Source organism: Panthera uncia (assembly GCF_023721935.1).
Source record: "Panthera uncia isolate 11264 chromosome C1 unlocalized genomic scaffold, Puncia_PCG_1.0 HiC_scaffold_4, whole genome shotgun sequence".
Taxonomy (NCBI): Eukaryota; Metazoa; Chordata; class Mammalia; order Carnivora; family Felidae; genus Panthera; species Panthera uncia.
In genome coordinates this window covers 53,432,099-53,445,138 of record NW_026057585.1, presented here as the reverse complement: position 1 = coordinate 53,445,138, position 13,040 = coordinate 53,432,099, and the positions used below count along the sequence as shown (strand labels likewise).

Sequence of the window (13,040 nt, the reverse complement as noted above, 5' to 3'; positions counted from 1 at the left end):
TTGAAACACCTATTTACAAAGTTCTAAGAAATTTAATATCCTTGAGGGAGTGGTAATGCTCCTTGGTAATGAATTGACTTGATAGAATTGGAGGGTATTAAGAAAGATGGATGAGTCTTGGGGTTGAACAGCCGTCCACAGAGAAGACTTGATGGTTTACTATGTTCTACATCTTTGGTCAGAGAAATCAAGGCCACTGGCCTAGGTTTTTCCTACTTCATAAATATGGACGATGCCACATTACTCCATGGGATACCAGATGAATGCCCATGAACCTGTGAGGTGGTCTTATTCTGTGAAATTCCCACCCAGTGTTATCAAGTGCAGGCTTGCTTTCAGCCATTCTTCTTTATGGTTGAAGGTGTCTTTGAAGGCAGGGACCACGTCTTAACCTTTGGTTTCCTAACACCCTGTACCTATACCAGTGCTGAGCATTGTGAAAGTGAGAAAGTTTAGAACAAGGGTTTCCAGGGTGTTGGGCTATGTGGAAGGTTACTAATTTCATGAGAGGGCTCTGAGTTCAACAGAGATTGGAAAACTTGGAATGCAGCTCTGTCTTGGATATTCATAATGATATTAACATTTGAAGATTCCAAAACATTCTACTATAAGGAATCCTGTTTGTACAGTTTTACCTAAACATAGTTGGCTGCATCTCTCTCTCCCTCTCTCTCTCTGTCTCTCTCTCTGTGGTATATCCAGTAACATCTTGCCCCACAGACCCATGTGGGAAGAACTGGGCAAGGTAGGTCTGAGCCCTGGACCCACGTAGGAGTCCCTGATATAGAGTGGCTGGGAACAAACCTGGAGACAGCATAGCACAAGTGGCTTTTCTCATGTGACAGGGCTGCACGTACTGGAAGGCAGCTTGCTCGTCCTTTCCTCTCCAAGTCACCCATCCTCAGTTCCCCTGGTCGTTCCTCACTTCACATTGTTTACATACCCAGCACCAGCTTCTAGATGCTTCCAAGTTCACGAGTGCCTCTCTTACATCATGTCCAGAACTGAGCCCAAATCCATGTGTGACCTAACTGACAAATAAAGATTAGAGTAGGATGATTATTTCTAGAGAACTGGGCCCTGGCCTTTTTTTTGGGAAACAACTTTCATTTATATTAGCTTTCAGGTCATTTCATAATACTATTTAGCTCATATAATGTAGATAATTAAACCTCTTTAAGTTTTTACTCAGGAGAATTTGTCAAGAAAATTCGTCTTTCATGTTACCTTTGAGGGATTGATTTCTTTGAACACATTAGACTGTAAATGATTTCTTGCTAAAGCTTGTTTGTTTATTTATTTATTAACCCATTCAAATGCTAAGGGCCAACTGTGATTTTATCTTCTCTTTGATATCTTTTTTTTGCAAAGAGAGAATGCATCATGAAAATAATCCACAAACTCTCTTTCTCTTTGAAATAAAGAAAATTGTAATGTTTCTGAGATAAACTTTTAAAAACCAACCTGCATAGCTATGGGTCTCCACTGCTGTGAATGAGTGGCAGCTGAAGTTATTTAATTGAACTTCTGATCTCCTTGTTTATAAAGGAGTTAATTTCCACCTGCTAGTCCCTCTCTGGTGAATGCTTCCAGCAGTTTCTTTACAGAGTTTCTCAGGGTGGACATTAGTGATTATACAAGCTTTGCAGTGTTTAAATTCTGTAGCTTCATTGAGTACAGGGTCATTTATTTTTGTTTTTCCAGGCGAGAGCAGAGGCAATTTCTTAGGAAAGCCTCCCTAACCTTCCATTGTGGGTCACAACCCCTTCTTATTGGCTCTCATGGCACTACACATTTCTCTCCTTTGTTGCACGTATTGCAGCTGTAATCTTTAAAAATATTTACAATTACTTGATTAATATCTAGGCTCCACTAGACTGTAAGTTCCATGAAGACAGGAATTACATGTGTCTTATTGTCCATCATATCCCCAGAGCCTCCTATAAAGGCTAGCATGGAATAGGCACTCAGCAAACACTTGTTGAATAAATGAGTGACTGAGCACATAATTTACTTGGCATCCTCCATTTAGACAAACAGAATCCTGGAGGTGGACATGAAAAGACTTCAAAGGCCATCCGATGTGATTTCCTATCTGTTGGAATCATAACTGGCAGTCGGTTCTCTTCTGCTTAAACACCCACCTCAGTGGGGAATCTTCACCTTACCTCTTGAAGCAGTCTGTCACTCTTGTGGGAACTTAACACCATTCCCACTCCATAGTCCAGAGTCGGGGACCCAAGGTCTTTGTGAGAACAGATGAGCTCTTATAAAAGAAAAGAGGTTTGCTTGCAAAGAGGCACGAAGGAGTTCAGAAGAACTGGCTCACCAAATAAAACAAGCCACCAGCATTTCAGAGCACAAGCCATAATATTACTAATGTTACCAAGCATATATTAGCCTGTCCATGGTGGAGAAACAACAGCTGTCTCACACGATTATCATAGCCGCAGAAGCTAGAACACTTCCTCAGTCATCAGCATTACAAATGCCTGGGATAAAGGGACTCAGAAATGGGCACCAGCGGAAGACAGCATCAACCTATTGTTTTTGGTTGATCTCATGATGCAAAGTTGTTTTTCCTCCTAACTGAGGATGATGATATGCACGTTTATACACAATGGCAGAGGGCAGAGTGGTCAGTTCTGTCCCACCTTGAATTTGTTCGGAAACTGGGAAGGAAATAGACAGTGAAATCACCAGATAGAATAGAATGTCACTGCTTTTGAAACTCTTCTTCAGGAAAATGGGGGGCTTGGGAAACAGGGATAGGAAACCAGCTGAGGATGAACCTGGTATCATAAGGAAATATGCCAGTAAATTATGATCTGGCCAGGTCTAGAGATTAGAAATATTTTTTTCCTCTTTCCTCTTTAAAAGGTTCTAGCAATGACGCATCCTATGGGAGTGATAACTAGAAGTACAACATTGTACGTTGCTTTGCAAATTTCTTTTAATTTTAATTTCTTATGAAGAGTTTTTCATGTTTGTGCTTATTTTCATCAGCTCATTCCTCAGATGTTTATTGATCTTTGTGAACCAGATACTGAGTTAGGCTAAAGGGTCACAATGCCGAGCATGACCTTGTACAGGGCTCTGAAAAGTCTGCATTTGGGGAAGGAAGTCAGACTCTGGCCACGTACTTACAAGTGTGCAGAGTGATCAGAGGTGAAGTACAGGGTGCCCTGGGAGCTTTTAGTCAGGGCACCAACCTGTGGTAAAGGAGATCTGATTTTCTGTCTGGTTCTCTGCATATTCTAATTTGCATAGCTCTGGAGTACATTTTCCTTTAGGTGAAGTCCCCATGGGAAGGTTAGAACATCCCGTCTCTGGAGATTTGCCAGATCAAGTACCCTACTAAAACTAGGCTGATGCCCTAATTATAAGTAACTCAGTTACACTATTACCTGCATGTCTATTTCCCCCACCTGTATGTCTGTGCTTATTTGTGAGGGCAGGTAACATGTCTTATGCATCTTGGTATTTTCCTTGGACTTGGAACATGATAGGCACTGATTCATATTCGTTGAGCATAAAATGGAGTTTGGGTTAAGACACAGTTCCTGCCTGTCAGGCACTTACTATATTCCCCCAAAGGAAATAGTTCCAGGGACAGTCACAAGGCAGAAGAGGGTTACTTGCTAAATGGAAAGTCTGTGGGCTGCTGGAGGAGAGCCCCCAAAGGCTCAAGCAATCTGGAAGTGGCTTCCTGAGCCACTTAGCAGCCCTTTCAGAGTAAATTCATTTGTGCCATAAAAAAGACAAGATGGAGCAGGTCTGTTGAACCTCCCATCCAGTCAACGGGGTCTGACCATTCTTTGGGCAAATCCTTACTGAGAACTGGCTATGTACCAGGCACCAACTAGGGATACAACTCATAGTCCAGGTAGGGTAAGAACAGACAAGGTATGATAGACTAGAGGTGAGCGTGAAGGGCAACAAGAAGGGCATCCTGGTTTGGGGGGAAGTTGAAAGTCATTGCAGGCGATGTTAGCCAAGCTGATAGGTATGTTTGGAGTGGAAATTTTCAGGCAGAGAAAATAGCGTGTTTAGAAGACCAAAGGGGAGATAAAGATGGGCAGAGAGATAAAGAGAGACATGAGACAGATGCATGTGTTTTCAGACAACTCCACGTAGCTCTTTTTTATTTGCCTCTTCCCCGTCCTCAGACCCGTCACCAGCCAGAAGCAGGAGGAGCTCAGCACTCCTGAGATGCCTATACTGGTAGATGGAACCTAATCCTAAACTGTTAGCTTTTGGCTCCCTCGGCAAGGGTTGACATTTTTCTTGGCCGAAACCCGGAGTCCGCTCTGACTGAGCTGAATTTATACTTATCACAAGGTGCTGATTAGGCCGAAGTTAAGTGACAGGTGTTTGAAGATGCTGAAGGGGCAGAATTCCCATGCACTCAGTTGGTCTCTGAGCTGGACCAAATACAAAGAGACCCACCACTGCTTTTGTGTCAGCGAGGGCTAGTGGTGCTTGCCGGTGGTGTTTCCCTTGTCTCACAATTGTGGGAGCTTGACTTCATTTACTTTTTTAAAAATGAAACAAATGATACCAGTAACTCACATTCATAATCGGAAAATTAGATAAGGAAGAAGAGAAAAACACTGTGATCCCATTGCCCAGAGAAAAAAGCATATTGGGTTCTATTCCATTTTCTTCACCAGTATGTAGTTAAGAGACATTTTTGAAAGCTTAGTAAGGTAGTGGAAAGCATTCATTTTCCCCAAAAGTTTTTTACTTTTCCCTTATCCATGATGGTATTTTGCATTTATTTACATAGTATTCAACAGTTCATAGACCAGTGCTACTTTCTGTCACACTAAAGTCTTACAATTGTGTGAGAAAGGTGACATTATCCCCATTGTACAAAGAAACTGAGGCTCAGAAATGTTATGGGACTTGTTCAAATTCAAACAGCTAATAAGTAACAGTGTTTCAGATTCTGGTTTTGTGACTCTTAAATATAAAGCATTTTCCATTGAAATATAACCTCCATGACTGCAAAAGCAACAGCTTTAGAAACACACACACCTGCATACCCACCCACACATCATTGTCTTTTTTTTTCACTAGGAGCTTGTCATCATTCATTAGAACCCTAAAGAAAATGAATGTGCCCAGATTTTCTGAGCATTAGAGTTACTTAGAGTTATGTAGTTTAAAAAAAATTTTTTTTAACATGTATTTATTTTTGAGAGACAGAGAGACAGATTGCCAGAGGGGGAGGGGCAGAGACGGAGAGGGAGACATAGAATCTGAATCAGGCTCCAGGCTCTGAGCTGTCAGCACAGAGTTCGATGTGGGGCTCGAATCCATGAACTGTGAGATTATGACCTGAGCTGAAGTTGGACACTTAACTGACTGAGCCACCCAGGCACCCCATAGAGTTACCTAGAGTTTTGATTAGATAAATGTGATTAATGAGAGTAGTCAGAATTTCCAGAAAGACCAGGGAGCGTGCAAATGGAATACAATAATTGTGTATATTATCAAAGGCAGGTATTTTGTTCATAATATTAGGTATGTCATTTAGTTATCTCCAAATAACTAAAGAGTTGGGTAAGATTTTTAGATTTTATTTTATTTTATTTACTTAGAACAGGAAAAGCACAAAGGAACCCTATGCTTTAGGCTAGCCTAAATAAATAACTAAATAAATAAGGAAAAGAAAAGGAAGGAAGAAAAATACCCCCTGGAAGCACAGACAAATAATTGCAAAGCTGTATACTTTTGTCACGAATTCTAAATGTATAGGGGAAGCTGCCAAAATCTTGCTGCTCAGGGTGAGCAATTACCATAACATCATTTGCAAATGCTGTGAGGGCCAGAGAGCTAATTTCTGTTCCTTGAAATAGCAATACAGGCGAATAAAAGTCCATAGATAATAAAATTAGGTAAACGAAAAATTTGTTACATAAAGCGCTAAAAGTATTGCCTAGTATCTCTGGTTTTGTCAGCATCCAGCTTCTGAGAACTATTGTTTCTAAAAGTGGTTATCTTATTGAAGAGAAGATCTTTTGGGAAAAAAAAAAAGTTGTGTGTTTTTATGATCCAAAAGGAGAAAGAGAAAGTATTGGAGTAGATTAATTAATTAACTCATTCATGCACTCCTTCACAGTTATTTACCTATTCCATGTGCTGTGCTAGTCACCAGACTTAGTTTTAAGGATAAATAAGAGATGTCTCTAGGATATACAGGAAAAGTGGGGTGAAAGGCTCATAAATAGATTAGCAAGGAGTATGTCCCACAGCAGAGGTTTTGAGCAGGTCGCTATAATAGGAGAAGAAAGAGAAAGTAGCTCATAACTGCCTAGGGAAGCTGGGAACTAGTCCCAGAGAGGAGAGGACATTTGAGTTGAGTCTAAAAGGATGAAAAGGGGCAGGATATTCATGCCTACTACATAGTTAGCATTGTGAGATACTCTGACTTTTTAAATCAAGGACAGACAGGCACATAAGAATTCAAGGCATGATAATATGCAAAGCACCATCAGAGAGGGATTGTATTGAGTCCTATTCAGAAGTCAGAAAGTAGCACTTAATATCTATGAGTGGTGTTTTGTTTTGTTTTGGTTTGTTTTGTTTTAGAATAAGGAAGTTAAAGGCTAAAAAGGAGACTTGTGTCCCACATCGGGCTCTTGGAAAGGGTCTCCAGAACACATACAGAGGAAACAACTTGTTGGTTTCAGAAGATTTTAGCAAGTACCTCAGAAGGGGACAGATGTGCCACAGTTGATTTAACCAAATCTCTGTTGGTTAAAGAAAGATGTCCTAGATTGGAGTTGTTGGATCCAAAGTAGGTCCATTTTTAAGGCTTTGATACTTTTTGCCAAATTGCTCTCCAGAAGATTGTACCTTTCCCTGTAGCAGCATGCTGGAATCCCATTTCCCTTAAACGTCTCCTGATACTAGGTATTCTCATTTTGAAATCTGTGGCATTTGCCAAGCAAGCAGCAGTTTCTCATTGTGGTTTTAATTTTAATTTATTTTTTTAAAAAATTAATGCTAGCTTCTTATGTGATTGGGTACCTGTATTTATGGTGAATTGTTTATTTATATCCTTGGTCTGTATTTCTATTGAGGTTTTACTTTTTTCTTGTTAATATATAATTTTTTTTCTATATTGAATGTATTAAACATCTATTTTATATTGCAAATGTGTTTTTTTTTAAGTTTGCCAATGGCCTTTTGCTTTTATCTATAGTGATTTTGCTGATAGAAATGGCAACTTTAAAAACTGTATGTATGTATGTATGTATTTTCAGAGAGAGAGAGAGGGAGGGAGCATGCATGCGTGCACACACGAGCTGGGGAAGGGCAGAGAGAGAGGGAGAGAGAGAATCCCAAGGAGGCTCTGGGCTGTCAGTGCAAAACCCTGTGTGAGGCTTGATCTCACAAACTGTGAGATAAAGACCTGAGCCAAAATCAAGAGTCAGACACTTAACTGACTGAGCCACCCAGGTGCCCCTGAAATGGTAATTTTTTTTAGTAGACTGTAGATTTTTTTTCCTTTATGAATTCTGAATTTACCTGTATTTGCTATCCCTAAGACTTTAAAATATATTATATATATTTTATATTATTTACATTATATATTTATATCTATATCTCTATGTATTTATATATATATATATATATATATATATATATATATATGTATGTATATATGTATCTTCTAGGATTTAAAGGTTTTCAAGTTTTTTTGAGAGAGAACATGAGTGGGGGAGAGGGGCAGAGGGAGGGAGAGAATCTTAAGCAAGCTCCATGCTTAAGTGTAGAACCTCAATGCGGGCTCAATCCCATGACTCTGGGATCATGACCTGAGCTGAAACCAAGAGTTGGACGCTTAACTGACCTAGCCCCCCCAAGCACCCCTAAAGCTTTTCAAATTTTGTATTTGAATATCTAACCCATTTGGAAATATTTTTGGTATAGTGTTTTATAGGGGAAAAAACTGAATTTTTCCCCAACTGTTTAGTTACCTAAATATTATTTAAAAAGTAATCCATTCTTTTCCTACAGACTTGAAGTGATACCTTTATCATATATTCAAGTCGCATATGTGTATGGGTCTCTTTCTAAATACTTTCTTTTGTTCCATTAAGCTACCAGACTTTTAATTATTGAATATCTATAATGGCCATGTTCTTCCATTATTTGTTTAAGATTTTTTTTTCTGCTCACATTCATACTTTATAAATGATACATCAAATTCTACCAACTATTCCGCTGACATATTTATTGGCATTTGCTGTAAATATCTAAATTACTTTGGGAAGCATCATCTTCTTTTCAATATTATGTTACTTTGTTCAGTATGTATTCAAGTTCCTCAGTAAAGTTGTGTGACTGTTTTGGTTTGGTCTACATGTTTATTATTGAGTTCGTTCCCAAATGTTTTAGAGAAATCACGTTTCTCACAGCTGTTTGCTGTCCTCCCACCAGGTTCTGACCACATCCGTGAGAAAGATGGACTCTGGGCTGTCCTTGCTTGGCTCTCCATTCTAGCCACCCGCAAACAGAGTGTGGAGGACATTCTTAAGGATCACTGGCAAAAGTATGGCCGGAATTTCTTCACCAGGTAAGTCACAGCCTGGCTGGAGTACAGAGGTAGGGTGGGGAAGTGGGTGGAGAGAATTCTCATGTGTACAAATTTTTTCCTGTCTCAAGTGATAATAAAACCCTAGTTCATCCAGCCTCTGCAAATTGAAGGACTTTAAAATAATTCAGTCAGGGTCCAAAGAAATTACATCTTTTATGTTAGCCATAAAGAATGAGACTTAAAAAATTTAATTAACATATTCAAAAGAATGTTTTCTAAGCCTTTTAAATGTACCTGCAGGTATGGGGTGCCTGGGTCAGACAGTTGAGCGTCTGACTCTTGATTTTGGCTCAGGTCATGATCCCAGTGTTATAGGATAGAGGCCTGTGTCAGGCTGTGTGCTGAGTGTGGAGCCTGCTTAAGTTTCTCTTTCTCCCCCTCTGCCCCTCTCCCCTACTCATGCATGCTCTCTCTCTCTCTCTAAAGAGTTTTTAAAAATTTTTAAAAATTAAAAAAAAATTTAAATGTACCTGCAGGTAGACATGATAATTGCATTGAATTTGAATTCAGAAGAACGGATTAGAATTTTATTTCTGCCCCTTAGTGCAATGGGAAGTCACTTAGCCTCTCTCTAACAGAAAACTGTACTCATTTCTTTCGTTTGTAGAAATGGAAATAACAGTCTGCCATTGAGTAGGTTAAATGAAATAGGAGTCAGAAAGTGTTTTATAAACTCTGGGGCACTCAAAGTATGGAAACTTTATTTTTCTGAAATTATGGAAACAATTATGCCTAGTCTAAATCAACTTTTCTGACTCATTAAAATAGGTCCCCAAAGGTTGCATACCTGTCAATACTTCTTTCATTGATTCAATAAATATTGACTGTGTACCTACTTTCCTCCAGGCACTGGGGATTCAGCAGTGAACAAAATACTTTGAATACTTAGTAATTCCTCTTTGCCATGCACACTTCTGTTTTTAAAAAGCATTAATTTTTTTTTTTTTGAGTAGTGCTTTTCACTAATTCCAATTTGCCTTCCCCTGGTAAGTGTAAAAATCTAACAAAATTTTTCCTAGAATTTCTCATATTTCCTACATAGGAAATACGAGAAAAAGGAGAGTAGATGAATTGTTTATGTAAGAAATGCAAAGATATAGTTTCTTTGGACCTCAGTTGCCTTTTCTATAAAATAGGTGAGTTAAATTGGAGAATTTAAAAAATATGTCATGGATTGAATAGTCCACGATCTCTGGATAGTCAGTAAGAATTTAACCTTAAGCAATTCAGCGTCCTTAATCAGAATCCCTTTATCAACTTTGGAGAAGTTCATTGCTGTCTTCCTAAAGTTATTTGTTTGAGGAAGGTATAAGCAATAGCTGTCACGTGGTACTGGAACAGTACCTGGAAACCAAGGCAAGAATCTCTACTTTCTAACAACCGGAAAAACGTGGTAATTCAGAATGGCAGTCATGAACTCTCTAGAGCCTAGAGTGTCATGTAGACAGGACCATCTCTGTTTTTGTTCTTCATGGTATCACCAAACACCTCACTTGTAGTGACACTGTCAATATGCTTTGAGGTTTTTTTTAATGTTTATTTATTTTTGAGAGAGACAGAGTACAAGCAGGGGAAGGGCAGAGAGAAAGGCAGACACAGAATCTAAAGCAGGCTCCAGGCTCTGAGCTGTCAGCACAGAGCCCGATGCAGGGCTCCAACCTATGAACTGCAAAATCATGACCTGAGCCAAAGTTGGACACTTAATGGCCTGAGCCACCCGGGTGCCCCTGTAAATATGCTTTGAATAAATAAATGGATGAGTTAACAAGTGAATAGTAGCCAGAGTGGAATAAGATTAGGAGGGTTTGTTTGGAGAAGGAAGGGGTCACTCTTGAACCAGTTAAAAGTCTCCATCTAAAAACCATTTTAACATATTTTTAATCAATGTCAAATAATTGCTATATAAGTATTTCAAATAAAGTCCCTAGAACCTGCATTTATGGTTAATTAAGACTCCACTGTACCCTCATTTATTTAACAAAAGTGCCAGGCGCCTCAGTTGCATTGTTTCGTATCAGCCTCACAGCCGTTCTTGATAAGGCAACTGAGATTCTCAGGGATGAAGCAACTTGCCCATAGCTGTACAGTTAGTAACCGATAGGGGCTAGATTCATTGCATGCTCTATGGCCAAAGCCCAGATTCTTTCCATTATACCCCTCTGTGCCTAGGATTTATAGAACACTTCCCTCAAACGCCCAAAGGTTACAGATGTAAAGCACAAACACCTGGCTGTAATTTCTTGCTGTTTATCATTTTAACTAGGGGAAAGAGCTGACTTCAAGATTAAGGAGACTCTTGTCCTTGATTCATAGAATCTGGAGCCAGAACAGGTTGGCCTTAATTCCCCAGTATTTCTCATGTCTCAGAGGTGTCATCTTACACATATCATATTTGTTTCACTATCACAAATAAATATAGACTCTGCTGTCTTGAGCCTCTAAAAAATAACTCTCTCAAGAGGGTGTGTGCTACTAGGTCAAGAAAATCCACCTGTAAGAGTCTTTAACCTCATAAGAAAGAAGTCCAGAACAATTCTTGGAGTAATAATAACAGTTATAGAATTTCTTTTGTGATTTTTTTTTTTTTTTTTTTTTTTTTTTTGCTTTGACCCTTTTGTGTCCACACCAGGCCTCCTCTGTGGGGATGAAGCCAAAGCACTTTGGACCAGAATCCACCTTCACTGAAAGGACAGAGGTGTTTCAGATGTAAAGAGTTAGGGTTTGACTCCTTCCATCTGGTCAGTGAAAACTTGGCCTTACTTTAGGAAGCTCCTGTGGAGACTGGAACTCTCCTTGGCCAAAATCTCAGCAGCCTCAGGCAGGTCCCAGACTGGGAGCTGGCCCAGCATTTATCCCAAAGAAGCTCTAGGAGTTTGGAAGGGAAGTGCCTGAGTCATATGCTCCTTGATGCAGAGTTCTCTAGAGATAACATTGCATTTAATTCTACCTCCTCAGGATGTGGTGATTAAATGTTAGATAGAATCTCTCAAAAGCCTTTCTTTGAAGCTTCTGAGAGCTTATTCTGTACAAAAGCCAAGATGGGAGTCTTCTGCTTATTCAGAAGCTCCTAACCCTTTCCTGAAATCCTGCAAAGCCTTCCTTTCATCCCCGACCTGCTCCCTCCCCAGAGACGAACAAGGTCAGCCTTTTGCCAGCTTCTTCTGAAGTTAGGTGGTTTTGGGGGGACAGCCAAACAAATGATGAAGAAAGTGGTAATCTACTTAGTGTGATCTGAAGTCAGTCTGGGGCCCCGCCTTTGTGACTTCTTGCAGGTATGACTATGAGGAGGTGGAAGCTGAGGGCGCCAACAAAATGATGAAGGACTTGGAGGCCCTGATATCCGATCGCTCCTTTGTGGGGAAACAGTTCCCAGTGGGTGATAAAGTTTACACTGTGGAGAAAATTGACAACTTTGAATACAGTGATCCAGTGGATGGAAGCATTTCAAGGAATCAGGTAGGAGCAGATTTATGTGAATTGGGGGAGAGGCCTCAGAGCCTCATCTATGAAATCTCACGAGAAAAAGGAAAAAAGCCCCTCGATCATTTCTCCTTTGCTGCCTTGTTTTCCTGGGGTTGACAGTTCTCTGCTGGGTCACACACAACATGCAAACATATTCGTAGGGAAATGGGTTTTGCCCTGGTTCTATGCGCTTCCCTATGCCCTCCTCCTGGGATTCTTAGCCTCAGCTCCAGAGGGATTTTTACAGCCTCTAGAATCCCACGTAAGGCATTGTGTTGAAGGCATGTGCAGAAAGAAGCTCTAGAATCTAAAGGTGAAAAGGTGAACAACTGTCTTAGGTATCAATCCCTTTTTCTCTCAAGAGATGATAGCACAATGCCAGCCGCAAGAGTGTCGTTATCATAGACGTTCCTATGGTATGTTCTAGTTTCTAAAAAAAGAAGAAAAAAAAATGACGAGGCATTCCAGACTTAGAAATGTTAACTATTACTACCCATAGCATGTGACACGCAGCCAACCCTAACACAGCAGTGCTCATCGAGATAATCACGGTTGAGAGCCTGGGCTGTGTCTGGATGGAGACAGAGCTGTTAGGGTTTCCCTCAGTGGGTGCCAGGGACCCAAGGCTGCAGGCTAGGTCAGCCCTTCTCAAGGCTTCTCACAAACACTTAAGGCCTGGGGTCCTGTTTCCTCTGGTTCTACTATTGTCACAGGATGGACTTCCCACTAATAATTGAGAAGCAGAGATAATAAAGGAGGTGAACATTCTGTTACAGCTCCCCAGTTTGCTTTTTCCTGACAGACCCAGATGTTTGGCCTGGTCCTTGTCAAGGCATCTGACAGCTTTGAAGGAGATGCACTGCAGGATTGATTTAGTGCCTTTCTGGAGAGCAGATAGTGGATGGGTGGATGGAGCATGGTCACAGTGGCCCTCAGTGCCAGGAGTCTCCCATCCTCAAAATATGAG

The 13,040-nt window shown here is 40.3% G+C and overlaps 1 protein-coding gene across 2 annotated transcripts in view; it reads left to right on the top strand.

Moving 5' to 3' along the window:
• PGM1 (phosphoglucomutase 1) overlaps positions 1-13,040 on the top strand; it is a 62,383-nt gene that overhangs the window by 45,241 nt on the left and 4,102 nt on the right. For both annotated transcript variants that reach the window (XM_049617054.1, XM_049617056.1), the window contains exons 8-9: positions 8,455-8,590; positions 11,884-12,067. In XM_049617054.1, the coding sequence (XP_049473011.1) occupies positions 8,455-8,590; positions 11,884-12,067 (320 nt within the window). The remainder of the gene's footprint in view (positions 1-8,454; positions 8,591-11,883; positions 12,068-13,040) is intronic.